General features: G+C 46.4%; 1 protein-coding gene across 2 annotated transcripts; it reads right to left on the minus strand.

The window, feature by feature from the left end:
• Positions 1-1,260: 1,260 nt before the first annotated feature.
• Positions 1,261-13,843, minus strand: Slc7a15 (solute carrier family 7 (cationic amino acid transporter, y+ system), member 15). 2 transcript variants are annotated; one of them, NM_001106714.1, is made up of 6 exons: positions 11,963-12,743; positions 8,692-8,825; positions 8,387-8,516; positions 7,392-7,516; positions 3,033-3,120; positions 1,261-2,427 (listed from the first exon to the last, which is right to left on the minus strand). In NM_001106714.1, exons 1-6 carry the CDS (start codon positions 12,719-12,721, stop codon positions 2,197-2,199), a joined length of 1,467 nt encoding a protein of 488 aa, NP_001100184.1. In that variant the 5' UTR covers positions 12,722-12,743; the 3' UTR covers positions 1,261-2,196. The 2 variants fall into 2 exon arrangements, with proteins under 2 accessions (NP_001100184.1, XP_008762800.1); XM_008764578.3 differs by lacking the exons at positions 1,261-2,427; positions 3,033-3,120; positions 7,392-7,516; positions 8,387-8,516; positions 8,692-8,825 and adding an exon at positions 10,238-11,675 and having other exon boundaries at positions 11,963-13,843.
• Positions 13,844-14,254: the final 411 nt, after the last annotated feature.

The raw sequence follows: 14,254 nt of genomic DNA on the forward strand, positions 1-14,254 counted from the left end.
GGATGGAATATTTCTAATCAGAGGAAGCTGCTATGCAACAAAAGTGAAGCAGAATTGGACAGAAACTGCACTCCCATCCCCAAGCCTTGCACTGTGCATCCCTTCTTTTTAAGTGTTTCTGAGTTAAATCTTTTATATTCAGCTGGTAATCATAAAGTGGTTTTCTGAGTCCTGTGAGTCATCCTAGTAAATTACTGTACTTGAGGGTGGTAGTTACAGGGATGTCCAATTTCTACGACATGCTGGTAGATATATAGGTAATGCGGGGATCCTGTACTTAAATCACTGGTGTCTGAAGTGATAGTGGTTACGAGGAACTGAACCCTTAAACAAAAGGAGCTTAGACCAAACTCAGACGCTGTGTCAGAACTGAATCGAACTGTTGAACTTTTCTGACTGATCTCTACCATGAAACTTCTGAGGTAAGCAGTGCTTTTAATGAGAATTCCATGATGGGCTCAGATTGTTGAACATTTGGTGCCCTTGGTGGAGCTAGCTATCCATGTAGGTTTGAGAGGTGTGGCCTTGCTGGAGGAAGTATGTCACTGGGGACAGGATTTGGGATATCAAATGCCAGGGCTGGAGAGATGGCTTGAGGTTAAGAGCACTGGCTGCTCTTGCAGAGATCCTGAGTTTAATTGCCAGCAACCACATGGTGGCTCACAACCATCCGTAATGGGATCCGATGCCCTCTTCTGGTATGTCCCAAGATATATCAAAAGCATCATGCCATTCTAGCTATGCTCTCCCCCACATGCTTGAAGTTCACAATATGAATTCCTCACTGTGGCAGTTGTCATGTCTGCCTGCTGCCACACTTCCATGCCATGGTTGTGACAGACTCGTAGCCCTATGAAGCCATGAGCCTAAATAAACAGTTTGTATAAGTTGCCTTGGTCATGGTGTATCATCACACCATCAGAAAAGTAATAAATGGCTTGTATGCAAGGTGCACTAAAGCTACACATGAGCTGCCTAACTCCAGTTTTCAGGAGAAGCTAAAATATGTTCTCTGCCCCATTTCTTTTGAATCACCCATGCCCTAGATGCCCTCAGGAGCTAGACGCTCACCATCATTCTAGGCACCTGTCAGTCTTCATCTCCCCAATTCTTCCCAGGACACTGAGGTTTCTCTATCCTCTCATCTCACTTTAGTTTTATAATCATTATTAGCTTTCACGGGAGCTATTCCAGCTCCCTGTCCTTTCTCCTGGGAATGTATCTGTCTTTCCCCTTTCTCAAAGCCAATAACCCCACCTTCTTAGCAATACATCTACTGTTCATGGCACTGTTCAAGCAAATGGGCAGCGTCAAACCATAACGGAAGTCTTACCAAACGAGAATAGTCATCATAGACGAATCTCATTTAATTGCCAGACATAGGTAGGTGCCCATTCAGATTCACCAGAGGCAAAATGAGAAATTTATTTTATGGAATCAGTTGTCCCAGAAAATCGACAGCATGGTGTTTGCCTAAGTATTCATGATGCCCTTGGATTAGTCTTCAGCTTTGCAAAATAGAAGGAGGAGGAGGAGGAGGAAGAAGAGGAGGAAGAGGAGGAGGAGGAGGGGGAGGAGGAGGAGGAAGAGGAAGAAACAGGAGGAGGAAGAGAAGAAGGAGAAGGAGAAGAAGGAGAAGGAGAAGAAGAATATAAAACCCAAGGGACACTATCAAGTAGCAGACTATAGGACAAAGATCAAAACTACTCTTTCAGATCCTGCCTCCCTACTCTTCAGCACCACATCAGTTTTGTTAAAGCATGGCTCATCCTGTACCACCTTCATTCTCCATGCCATGCTGGCTTTCTCTACTTCCCTGTCCACTTGATACAAGCGGCCCCCATAGGTGTGCAGATCTTCAGCTCAAGCAAGCTCGGAGGCCAAATAAGACCACAGGATCCCAATGACAGAAACCCAAAGAAGAAACTCACCCCGTGCTATCCACTTAGGCTACAATAGCAACTAAACGTCTACCTGTAATTAGCGGGCTCCTTTATGAAACCAGGTGGTACGTGTGCCAAAGGAACAGGCTTTAGAGAAATGGGCTAGTGTCCTGGCAGGTATTCCCAGACTTTGAAGCAGCTGCCCTATAGGACTAAGTGCTCACTAGAATTATGTATAGTCAGTCTACAGACAACCAGTGGGAAGAGTGGGGTCTGCAGTGAAGAGGGCAGTACCTATCGGAGGACCACCCAGTCAGTGATCTTTAATGGTTGGAGCCACTTCCAGGAGCAGCTGGAGATGCATAGTGGCCGTCTGTACACACTTGGACTGACACTGGAAGTGGAAAAGCAGGAAGTACACCGGAAAGCCAGTGAGCACGAACAGGAAGATGTACAGGAATTCCATCTGGGGGTGGTCAATGATGGGTGCCAGCACCAGGTAGAGGGACACCAGGAGCATGATGACAGGGATGAAGGTGGGAACCTGCAGAGGGCACAGAGAAGGTATTCGATCCCTGGACCTGGAATGACGAGGGTGTCACTGAGTTCTGTCCTTCCTATCTACCTCCCACTTATTTCCAACCACCATGAGTGCCCCTGCTCTAGCATCTGCTAGAATGCCAGGCTGGGCCAGGAGAGCCACCCCCTGGGCTAGAGGGGGTTCTTTTAGAAGCAGAGTCTGGAGCCCAGCATTGGTCTATCTGGCTACATGGCCTCATGTTTGCGTTCCACTTTCTCCTTCATGAACCTCCAGAAGAGAAATGGTCACCTTAGCACCACCCCCAAAAACGTGCATTGTTCTACAAAATGTAATGACAATAACAGCCATTGCTATGTCTTGTCGAGGCCGGTGGTTCTCAACCTGTGGGTCTTGACCCCTGGGGAGGCTCACATATCAGATATGCTGCATATCAGGTATTTACATTATGATTCATAACTATAAAACTGCAGTTATGAAGTAGCAATGAAATCAATTTTATGGTTGAGGTGTCGCTGCAACACAAGGAACTGTATGAAAGGGTTGCCTCATCAAGAAGGCCGAGAATCACTGGTCTAGGCCTTGAAGAAGATGACTACCCTGCCAGTTACCTTGTAAGTGTGGTGAAGATTCCTTGTCTTTATTCGCAAGTACAGGAGACAGGCGAAGGTGGTTCCATAGGTGAGCCAGGACAGGAAGCTGCATCGAGAAGTAGAAAGTGTAGATGAGGCCTCTTTCACGGGACTTGCCTGGATCAGGACAAATACTCAAAGACAAGGAGGAGCATTTGCTTGTCTCTAGAGAGCTGAGGGCTGCCATAAAGGTGGTTCAGTGCTTAAGAGCCTTTGCTGCTCTCACAGAGGACTTGGGTTTGATTCCCAACACCCACATGGTGGCTCACAAGCATCCTTAACTCCAGTTTCATGAGATCTGATGCCTTCTGCTGATCTCAGGGTGAACCAGGCATGAATGTGGTACACAAACATGCATGCAAACAGAACACACTTAAAATAAAATCAATAAATCTTAATTTTGAAAAGAGCCTAAAGATGACCCAGTGAGTCACAAAACAAAAAGACATGAAATTGGGATAGGAACTTGGTCAAGGAAGGAGTGTAGCTTCTGGAAGGGGAAGGATAAGAGAGGGTAGAGGGATGAGTGTGGCCAGAATATATACCATATACTATGTACAATATACCACATATACCATATACCATTACTATACATATTATGCACATATGTAGTATATGTGTGTGGCATATATATCATATACTATACATCATATAATATCTAATATGTATTGTATATTATGTATTATATATTATATATGAATTTGTCAAAGAATAACTGCTTCCTGACCTTTCAGCTAAAATCAAGTGTGAAACTGTCAAACAGTATACTAGTTTTTAAAAACAATATTTTGAAAAAGAGAGCATGGTGGAATCTCAAGGAGGCCTGTGTTCATTGGAGGGACATCTCACTGGAAATAGAGCTCTTCTCCCAACCCACCCTTCCTTTATGGTTGGTGATATTACATGTAGGCTGCTTAAACACCCAATAAGCTCTTGGCTCTGTCCTTTCCAAGGTCTATAGTTTGAGTGGCTGCCACCGTTCCAATAAAATTCCATCTGAGGGTCTGGTGAAATGGCTCAGTCAGTAAGGAGCTTGCTGCACAAGCACAAAGACCTGAGTTCATTCCCCAGGACCCACGTGGGGAGAGCCAGGTGTGATGTTATGGGTTTGGAATCCCAGCCCTGTAAGGCAGAGATAAGTGGACACCTGGGGGGTCGCAATGGCTAGACAGCCCAGCCCACTGGGCTAGTTTCACACCTGGGAGGCAAAGGTAGAAATATCGCCATGAGTTCTAGACCAATTTGGTCTGTGTAGCATGTTCTAGACCAGCCAGAGCTACATAGCACATACAGTAAGATGCTGTATGTGCTAGCTAGTTTTATGTCAATTTGACGCAAGCTAGAGTTAGCTGAAAGGAGGGAATCTCAACTGAGAATATGTCTCCATAAAAGCTGGCTGTAGGGCATTTTCTTAATTAGTGATTGATGGAGAGGGCCATTGTGGGTGGTACCGTCCCTGGGCAGGTGGTCCAGGGTCTGTAAATATTGCTTTTATTTCCTTAGATGATGGAATGAAATGAGAGCTATACCTAGGCTGTGCAAATACACAGCCTGGGCTAAGCCCAGAGCATTTCTTTCTCTGTTCTAACTATTCCTGGACCTAGGCCTGGAAGCTTCGTACAATCTAATCTTCCAAGCTGACTGGTTCAATCTGGCTTCTTTTTGCTTCTGCCTGAATCACTCTGCTTGGCCTCATGCTAACTTTGGAAATAGGTTCTAATCTTCTGGCTCCTTCTCATTCTCTGGCTTGCTCTGTCTTCACCTGTGTCTAGCTTGTTCTCTGCAACTGGTCTCTGTAACTGTCACACCACACCACACACCAAACCGCTCTGTCCCTCTTGCTGCTGTTCAGTAGTCTCTCTTTCCTGTGCTCTTCTCCTATGAGTTGGACGTATCCTATCTCTGACTCATTCCGTCAAATCTTTCTTTGATTTGTCACTTTGACCCTCAATTAGGCTGCTTCCTTCTACAAAATAACTTTACCTTCACTGTTAGGGATTAAAAGTGTGTACTAAAGGCATATCTGTATTCCAGCCAGATCATCTGTAATCCAGGCTGTGTCTACATTCTGGCCGGATCTTATGGACCTTGAAGGTCTTTGGATGAGATCCTTTGCCAGAGAAGCCATGTCATTGGATTAAAATTCCTCTACGTGGTTCTATAAGAAAGCAGGCTGGGGGCTGGGGATTTAGCTCAGTGGTAGAGCGCTTACCTAGGAAGCGCAAGGCCCTGGGTTCGGTCCCCAGCTCCGGAAAAAAAAGAACCAAAAAAAAAAAAGAAAGCAGGCTGAGGGGTTGGGGATTTAGCTCAGTGGTAGAGCACTTGCCTAGCAAGCACAAGGCCCTGGGTTCAGTCCTCAGCTCCAGAAAAAAAAAAAAAAAAAAAGCAGGCTGAGCACGATGAGCAAGCCAGTAGGCAGCACCCTCCACAGCCTCTGCATCCCTCCAGGTTCCTGCCCTGTTTGAGTTCCTGTCCTGACTTTCTTCAGTAATGGACTACAATGTGGACATGTGACCCAAATAATATTCTTTCTTCTCCAACCTTGCTTTTGGTTATGGCGTTTCATTTCAGCAATAGAAGCCCTCACTCTCGGACATTGACTGTTTTAAAGATGTAAGTGGCCTGTAAGAAATGACATCCAGATTTGGTCCCCTGCCCTCCACATGCACATATGCATGAGCACACACGCACACACACACATATACACACATGCACACACACACATACACACACATATACACACATGCACACACACACATACACACACATATACACACACACATACACACATGCACACACACGCACACACACATACACACATATACACACATGCACACACACACATATACACACATGCACACACACATACACACACATATACACACACACGCACACACACATGCACACACACACGCACACGCACACACACACAGACATGTGCACACACATATACATGGATACATACACAAATTCTATCTATCTTGGTCCAGAACAAGCTATCCCTTGAAGGGATCAAGGCTGTAAAGTGTTCGGTCCTAGCTGAATAGATCACCTCAGGATTCTTGCTCTGTACTGAGACATTTTGGTCACATTTTCCAGTCTCTACCCAACAGTCCCAACCCCCAAATCTACAGCAGATTAGATTTTGTTATCCATATAATGATTTCCATCTTTCTCATGGGGGGAAAAATGAAAACAAAACATCATTTGCGACTTGCTGTTCCCAACAGTCACACCAAGCACTGAACATCCTGTTCTGGATGAAATAGCAGAGCAATGGAACGTGTGATGCCTGAGAAATGACTGAAACACCCTCCGCACCCAGGTACTTTGCTCATCTGGTCGTTGAAGGATCAGCCCTGCTTCAGAGGAGCTTAGAAAATTACAAATGGGCATCACGACAGCCTGTGATTCCTTCTGGAGGAAAGCATTAAAAGGGGATGTCAGAGCATTCCCTTCCCGAGGCCAGAGCAGTCACTGTGCCTGAGCAAGTTGCTGCGAACCTACAATGAGTTCTGAAGAATTAAATGGGACAGAGTCCAGAGCACTAGCCCGGGTCCTCAAGGGAAAAAAAAAATCATACCATATCCCAGGGCTCTCCAGCAGCACAATGCCTGCGTGCCCTTTAACCTCGTCTTAGGAGCAGAAAGAAGGACTAAGGGAAAAATGAGAGCAGCAGTCCAGCCTTAGCATCCGTGTGTGTGTGTGTGTGTGTGTGTGTGTGTGTGTGTGTGTGTGCGCGCGTGTGTGTGTGTGTGTAGATAGATGGTAGGTAGATAGATAGATAGATAGATAGGCAGGCAGGCGGATAATATTTTACATTATTTGACTGTAAAATATTGCCCCACAAGCTCATGTGTTTGAGACGTCTGGAGTTGCTGTTTTAGGGGATTAGTGAGAGGTAGAAGGATGGAGGCTCAATGAAAATATGGTTCTCTGGTGAGGGGCAGGCCTTGAGATTTATAACACCCAGCTTCCTGTCCTCTCTCTGGTTCCTGGTCCACTGAGATATGAGCAAGGAGCTACACAGACCTCTCATCGCAGCCTCCAGGCATTCCCATTCCCATGCCTCTCCGCCACATTGGCCTGTACTTTACATGTGCCGAAACGATTCCTTTCTCTTTTAAGTGGTTTCTTGTCTGGTATTTGATTGCTATGATGAGAAAACTTGTGTGTGTGTGAGTGTGTGTGTGTGTGTGTGTGTGTGTGTGTGTGTGTACACTTGCACATAGGCACTCCAGAAGACAACATACTCATTAATATGTGCAAGTTTGTACATATAAGGGTATATAGATACATGTCTAGGACATAGATAGCAGCCTGTGGACTCTCACTTACCTCAAGAGGTTCACAAAGGTGCTGAAGTTTCCTGGGATGACCAGCAGCAAAGCCACAGCCGTGGTGAAGATCAGGGCTGGCGCTGGGGTAAGTCGATGCACATGAATCATGGACATAAGCTGGGGCTGGAAAACACAGGCAATGTGAGAGAAGCTGTAAAAAAGCCATAGCAAGTAGTCCGTCCCCTGTCATGCTCTGAACACCAGTGTGCCCAATCTGATGGTCATTAGTATCATGGCGTCCAGGAGGATAGGCTTCCTTGGGTTACTATGGTAAATGAATTACTATCCCCCAAAGGAATGTCTCCCTTTCTTTGCGCCTTGTGTTGGGAACATAGTTCTCAACCACTGAAGTGCACTAGATTGTGTCGCTTGATTCATCCAATAAAACACGTGTACAAAGTGACAGGCAGGGGCTTTAAATGTGTTCATGTGTTTTATCTGATAACCTGAACACCCGATTCCTGAATTAATCAAGAACTGCTCTCCAGGAGCCATTTGACTTGGCCTGGGTCCTTGAAATAGGAACAGAGTCATTCCAAACTAAGAATGACCAAAATGAACAGAGCTACAGATAACGCAAGGATCAACAATTGAATAGTGCCTCAAGCCACTGCGATTGGGGGTTGTTTGTTATTCAATATTATTACAGTAAAAGTGAACGCAGAGGCAAAAGAGTCTCTGAGGGAAAAGGCCACTATGTGTGCTTTGGGCCTCCTTCCCGTGGCCTCTGTACTCTTGCTGTACACAGAGTCTTTACCACTCATATCTTCCAACCCACACAATCTAGGAGCATGCCTGCCTAAAACCTGGAAGAGATTGCCAATACATCGGAAATGCCGTGTCCCCCATTCTCGGAAGAAAAGAGGGTCACATCTGATTGGGAAAGTCCAGGTTTGGGCTAAAAGCTCAGGTAGGAGAAGGTATAGGTGAAAGGTGTCTCAGGCCCTCTTGCAGCCCTCGCCACCTTCTGTGACCCCAGTTCCCACTTCTTACCATGTGGCCTTCTCTGGCTGCTGCATAGCACACGCGACTGCCGCTGAAGAACCCCCCATTGACAGCGCCAAATGTTGAAAGTGCAACAGCCAAGGGCACCAGCCAGGCCCAGGACCCCAGAACTTGGTTCCTAGGACAACAGAGACATCAATGTCAAGAACTCTCGAAGTAACTTGGAGAGGGACCAGGAGGCCTCCTCGGAAACAGAGAGAACAATGCATTTAAGGGCAAGTTCAAATCCACATAGAGGGCCCTCCTATCCCTAATATCTGTCTGGGGCCCAGGAGACACACCACGTGACTCACCCCCAGGTCACGGCTATGGCATCAGAAGTGAGGATCTCTGAGGGTGACATAACCAGCAGGTAACTGATATTGACCAGGACATACAGGATGGTGACCAGGGGAATGGCAATCACCACTGCCCACACCAGGTTCTGCTGTAAGGTCAGGGAGAAGATGGTAAAGGTTAGTCAATGAGATCTCTCTTTCTTTTTAAAAAGAATTTTTTAAAAAGATTTGTTTATTTTATATATGTGTGAGTACACCGTCACTGTCTTCAGACACACTAGAAGAGGGCATCGGATCCCATTACAGATGGTTGTGAGCCACCATGTGGTTGCTGGGAATTGAACTCAGAACCTCTGGAAGAGCAGACAGTGCTCTTAACCACTGAGCCATCTCTCCAGGCCCTATGAGGGTTGGAAGCACTGGGTTCCTCTTCCACGAGGTCATGATCCCAGTGTCATGGGCACACAGACAGGTGTGTGGGAACCGACAAGAGGTGCTAGGCAGACAGCAGGAGCGATACAGAGGGAGAGGTGGAGGCGCCACCAAAGCTTCCAGGATGAAGAGCACCATCACTGGGGTCTCTCTGATGCGTGGAAATGACTCAGGAAGATGTGAAGGAGAATTTCTTACAGAGGAGAACAGAAGAGAAAGAACGCTAAAGATCTCACTGGTGCGCTTTGCCATGGAAGGGATTTGCCCCTCCTGGGAACATCAGCCTTAAAGAAAGGACAGTTTCCAGGGCTTTCTGCCAGGACTGAGCTCTGCTCATGGAAATTCTTGGAAGTGGAGAGGGAAGGGAAGGAGAGGGACACTGAGAAGAAGGTGGCCATCTCGACCTAGCTCAGCTCTTGGCAACCAGCCTCAGCATGGATGTTGTCCCCACTCCCTGTGTACCCTGGTACACGGGCAGGCTCTGTCCTTTCTGGCCTCCAAGTTCAAGTTCAAATTGCTTCTGCAGAGCTGTGCCTAGACTCTGGTCTCCTCTCCCAGGAGGCCTAGTTTAACTGTTATGCTTTATTGGTCTGCCCTCCCAAGAGGACTATACTGCGAACTAGGGACAAGCAAACAAGACAGCAGCAGACTCTTGTATGGGAGTCCTCCCAGGCCCCCTCCAACCTTAAATCTGGGACTCCGAGTTCAAAGGAAAGTGGCCCTGATCACAGAATGGGTAAAGCAGCGGCTGCTTTACTACCCAGGGGGTGGAATGTGGCTCTGCCCAGGCTCACACAAGTCTACCTGTAGCCAAGGTGTTCTCATTCTCATGGGCTTCATTGGGAGATCCTCGGTACAGTGAGCACCTAGCATGCATGACCCAACCTCACGGGTGGTCAGAGCAAAAACACTTTTAAATTTAACCTCTTTCCATGTTTCTGGCCACTATAGCACAAGAAGAGTGAGATTTTCTGTTTTCATTCCGAGGGCCCTGAACTCTTCATTCAAACCCTAAGGAGTCTGCCTATGAGGGTGACCCTGGCTTGGGAAACTTTCTGTACTTTCTTTGGTGCAGGTGAGGAGAATGAGAAATAAATATACCCCTTCAGAGCAAGTTAAGGCAGAATTTTAAATACTGGCATTTTTGACAACTGGCTTAGGTTTTGCTTGGAAATCCATATCAAGAAAGTCCCAGCCCTAGCAGAGATCATCAAACCATGGAGCATGTGGCCCAATATTAATAATAACCTTTATTACCTACAGCAGTTTTCCACAACAGAACTGAGTAGATGTGACAGGGACTAATGAAGACAGGGCTTGGAGTCCTAACTCTTGGATCCTTTCTAGAAAAACTTTGCTGATGACCTCTGCAACCATGGGAGATTATCTTCAACTTGAAGGACCCTCCTCTTTCCTTGACCTAGTGAGAAAGTCCATGGTCTAGCTGGAGAAAACAGTGCTTTACTGCTGTGAGACAACTGTATGCACATGCTACCCATGGACTTGAGAATTTCCCAAGCTGTCTGCCAAGAGTGAACCACTGAGATCTCAGAAACCTAGGAATAAGCCGGGGCAGTTATTAAAATAGTCCCTTTTCACACACAAAGGATTAGAAGAAGAAGATTATGTGCGAGAAATTAAAATTGCCAGGCATGGTGATATTCCTGTAATCTCACCATTCAGAAGGTAAAGACAGGAGAATCAGGAGTTCAAGGGCATTCTTAGCCACAGAACACATTCAAGGCCCACCAGCCCTACAATGAGACTCCTGTCTCAAAGAAAGAATAATAATAAAAAAACTAAGGATGGATCCCCTAGGACTCCTAGCACCATGCATTCATATTCTCTCTCTCTCTCTCTCTCTCTCTCTCTCTCTCTCTCTCTCTCTCTCTCTCTCCTCTCTCTCTCTTTCTCTCTCTCTCTGTGTTTATTTCCTCTGTCTCTGTTTCTTTTTCCCCATCTGTGTCTCCCCTCTGCCTCTGTCTCTCCCCTGTTTCTATCTCTTGTTTACTTCTATCTCTCATTTTTCTGTTTCTCTCTCCTCTGTCTCTGTCTTTCCTGTGTCTCTTTCTCTGTCTCAACCCCCACCCCCTGCTCTTGTGCTTCTTCTCTCTCCAAGCTATCATTCTCTTCTCAAGTGACCACTCCAGTGAGCCTTTGCCAAGCCTCTGGAAGCCAGAGTACCCCTAAGCCAGCCCAGCGGGGACAGCAGAAGATCTGCAGTTCCCATTCTGTAAGAATTTGGCATTCCTGCAAGGGAAGAAGAAAATATATGTGTGCCAAAGAGTCAGCACATTAAACACTGAAGATTCAAATGCCACATCTGAGTCCCAGGTAGCCCCGAAGACCGGCTAGCACACTGGTTATCCAAGCCAGGCTCACAGGTAGGGTGAGGAGGAGTGACTGGTTTGTTCCCCATGGCAAAGTGGTTCACGGGCTTCAAAAACTATGAAGTATCTACTGCAATGTCCTGGAGGGGACAATCCAAGAGGTGGCCAACAGAATCAATGAGAATGGTGGCAGTTAGAATTCAAAATAATTCCCCTCTTGCAGACTTCAATATTCCCCTGCCCAAAAAAAAAAAAAAAAGTGGGGTGTTGATAGTTAACCTAAGGGGCTAGATGAGAGACCGTGGAGTATGACGCTATGAAGTACTCTGCTTTATTAAGAAGCAGTAGTTAAAATTCCATAAACTCAAGGCAGATGGGCTACCAGGCAAGTCCTATGAGCACAGCAAGAGAGCCTTGATTCTAGTCAGATAGCTCACGATCCCAATCGTTCGAGTAGCTGGAATGCCAACTCCTGGAGCTCAGATGCTCAGAGGTTCACCCACAGAAAAGCACACTCAACTCACCTTTGGGTTCTTGATCTCCTCTATCACCGTGTTGATATTACTCCAGCCGTCAAAGGACCACAGCCCCTGGTAGAAAGCCATGCCAATGCGCCCTGCCTGTTGCGTTGTGTTGTGGAAGGCAAACAGCAGGGATTCTGTGGGAATCCGGCCCTGCGCCAGCCCCACAGCCCCACCCACTACAATGACTAGTAGCGAGAACAGTTTGGCAGCCGTGCACACGTTCATCAGCACAGTGGACATCCGTGAGCTCCAGAAGTTGATCAGAAGCAGCACAAGGATGCAAGAACAAGCCACAATCTTGACTATGACCTGAGGGACTGAGGAGCAGCCCGGATAAAAGGGAGCCAGGGCATACTCAGCGAAACTCAGAGAGACAGCAGTGATGGCAGCTGGTCTGCCTACCAGAACAATTATGTAGATGACCAGGAAGGCAGGCAGAGAGCCGAAGGCTCGCAAAATGTAGGCATACTCTCCCCCAGACTCAGGAACCAGGCTGCCCAGTTCAGCATAGCACAGGGCACCCAACAGGGCCAGGAGGCCACAGGTTGCCCAGATGATGAGACTGGCTCCAGGACTGCCTATGTAAACCAAGACCCCCTGTGGTGACATGAAGATGCCAGAACCAATCATACAGCCAGCCGTCATGGACACTGCGCTCCACAGACCAATCTCCCTCTTCATCGTCAGCCCCGCTGCCCCACTGCCCTGTTCTTGCCCCTCGGGCTTGTCGCTGCCATCTTTCTCCTCCTTTCTCTCCATCCCGAGACTTCAGCAGATACTGCCTCTGGCTGGTGACAGGTACAGGCTGTGGTACCTACTGTCCGTGGGTTTTCTGAAGGCGTTAATCATTAAAGGGCTGGAGGGAGTCCAAGACAAAGGGCAAAGACCCAGGGTGTGGTCTATATGGAGCTGAACAAGCGAGCAGCAGTCCATCTCAAGCCTCAGTACAGACAGTCTATCGGAGCCACGGGACAGTAGAACTCAGGAAAGGTCCGGGAGAGAAGGGGTCGGAATCTCTACTGACGTGTGGGGCGTGGCTCATGTGGGCTGCTTGAGCACGGTTCCATCCCCAGCACTGCAGATCAGACGGAGGGGAGAAAGGAAGGGGGAAAGGGCAAGACAGGAAAAGAGGGAAAGAAGGAATTTCTGTCCCCCGGTTCCACAGAAACATTGTGGAATGACAACTGGATGAAAGCTCTCTATCTGCATGAGGACAGCCAAGCATCCCTCTTTCTTCGAATATCTTCTCCCCACTTCTGCATCTCCCTTCTCCCTTCACATCACAGATAGATCTAGCCTGTGCTCTTAGCCACTTCCTTCCTTCTTGCCAAGGAGCAAGCTCCGTCCTGTATCTTCATCACCAATCCTCCTGGTTCTTCTTTGGGCGAGGGTTTATACAATTGACCCTAAGACAGTGTTGGAATCCTTGCTTCCTGGTAGACTTCCTAAAGACGTTTCAGACTCCCCCCAAGTGGTAAGTACCCTGTCTCCATGTAAGCTAACCGTAGCATAAGTCGACAGAACACTTATTTTTAGGATGAGATCACTAATTTCAAACCCCAGATCTTCAACCTCAAAGTTGTATGTGAGATTGAACTTCATCTTACTCACCCATCAATCAATGATGTCTATCTTGTAGAGATACTTGAAGAATTAACAAATACTCTGAACTAGTTTGGATAGGTATGAAGCATTTCAGCAATCTGGCCACATCCCTTACTCTCTGGACAACTTTCATCAGTTCCACTGGTGGAAAGAGGGATTGGTATTAATATCAGGAACATAAAAGATTCAAAGGATATGTGTGTGTATATATATATATATATATATATACATATATATATGTGTGTGTGTATATATACATATATATGTGTGTGTATTTTTGTGTTTGTATATATAGTATATGTAATTAATATTAAATTATGTGTATTGTATATGTTTATATATATGTATATGTAATTAATATTAAATTATATTTATCATGTCTAAATGTCTTTGATCTATAAAAAATACTTATCTCAGGATATTGCGTGTGGCTTTTTAGTTGATCACTCTTTTGCACACCATTTTGCAAAATACAGTAAGAGGACCTTTGCTAATATTGTTACAGAAAGGTAATAAGAACTTACTGGGATTTTAGGTAAAGATGTTGACTCTTAAAGTAGACATAAAGGTACTTATAGTTTTCTATCAGGCTCTTTTAGCTCAAGCTAGTCCCACGGACAACTTGGATCTCCGGAATGTGTCAATACCAGGATTATCTTAGTTAGGGTTTTACTGCTGTGAACAGAC

Source organism: Rattus norvegicus, chromosome 6 (genome assembly GCF_036323735.1).
Source record: "Rattus norvegicus strain BN/NHsdMcwi chromosome 6, GRCr8, whole genome shotgun sequence".
Taxonomy (NCBI): Eukaryota; Metazoa; Chordata; class Mammalia; order Rodentia; family Muridae; genus Rattus; species Rattus norvegicus.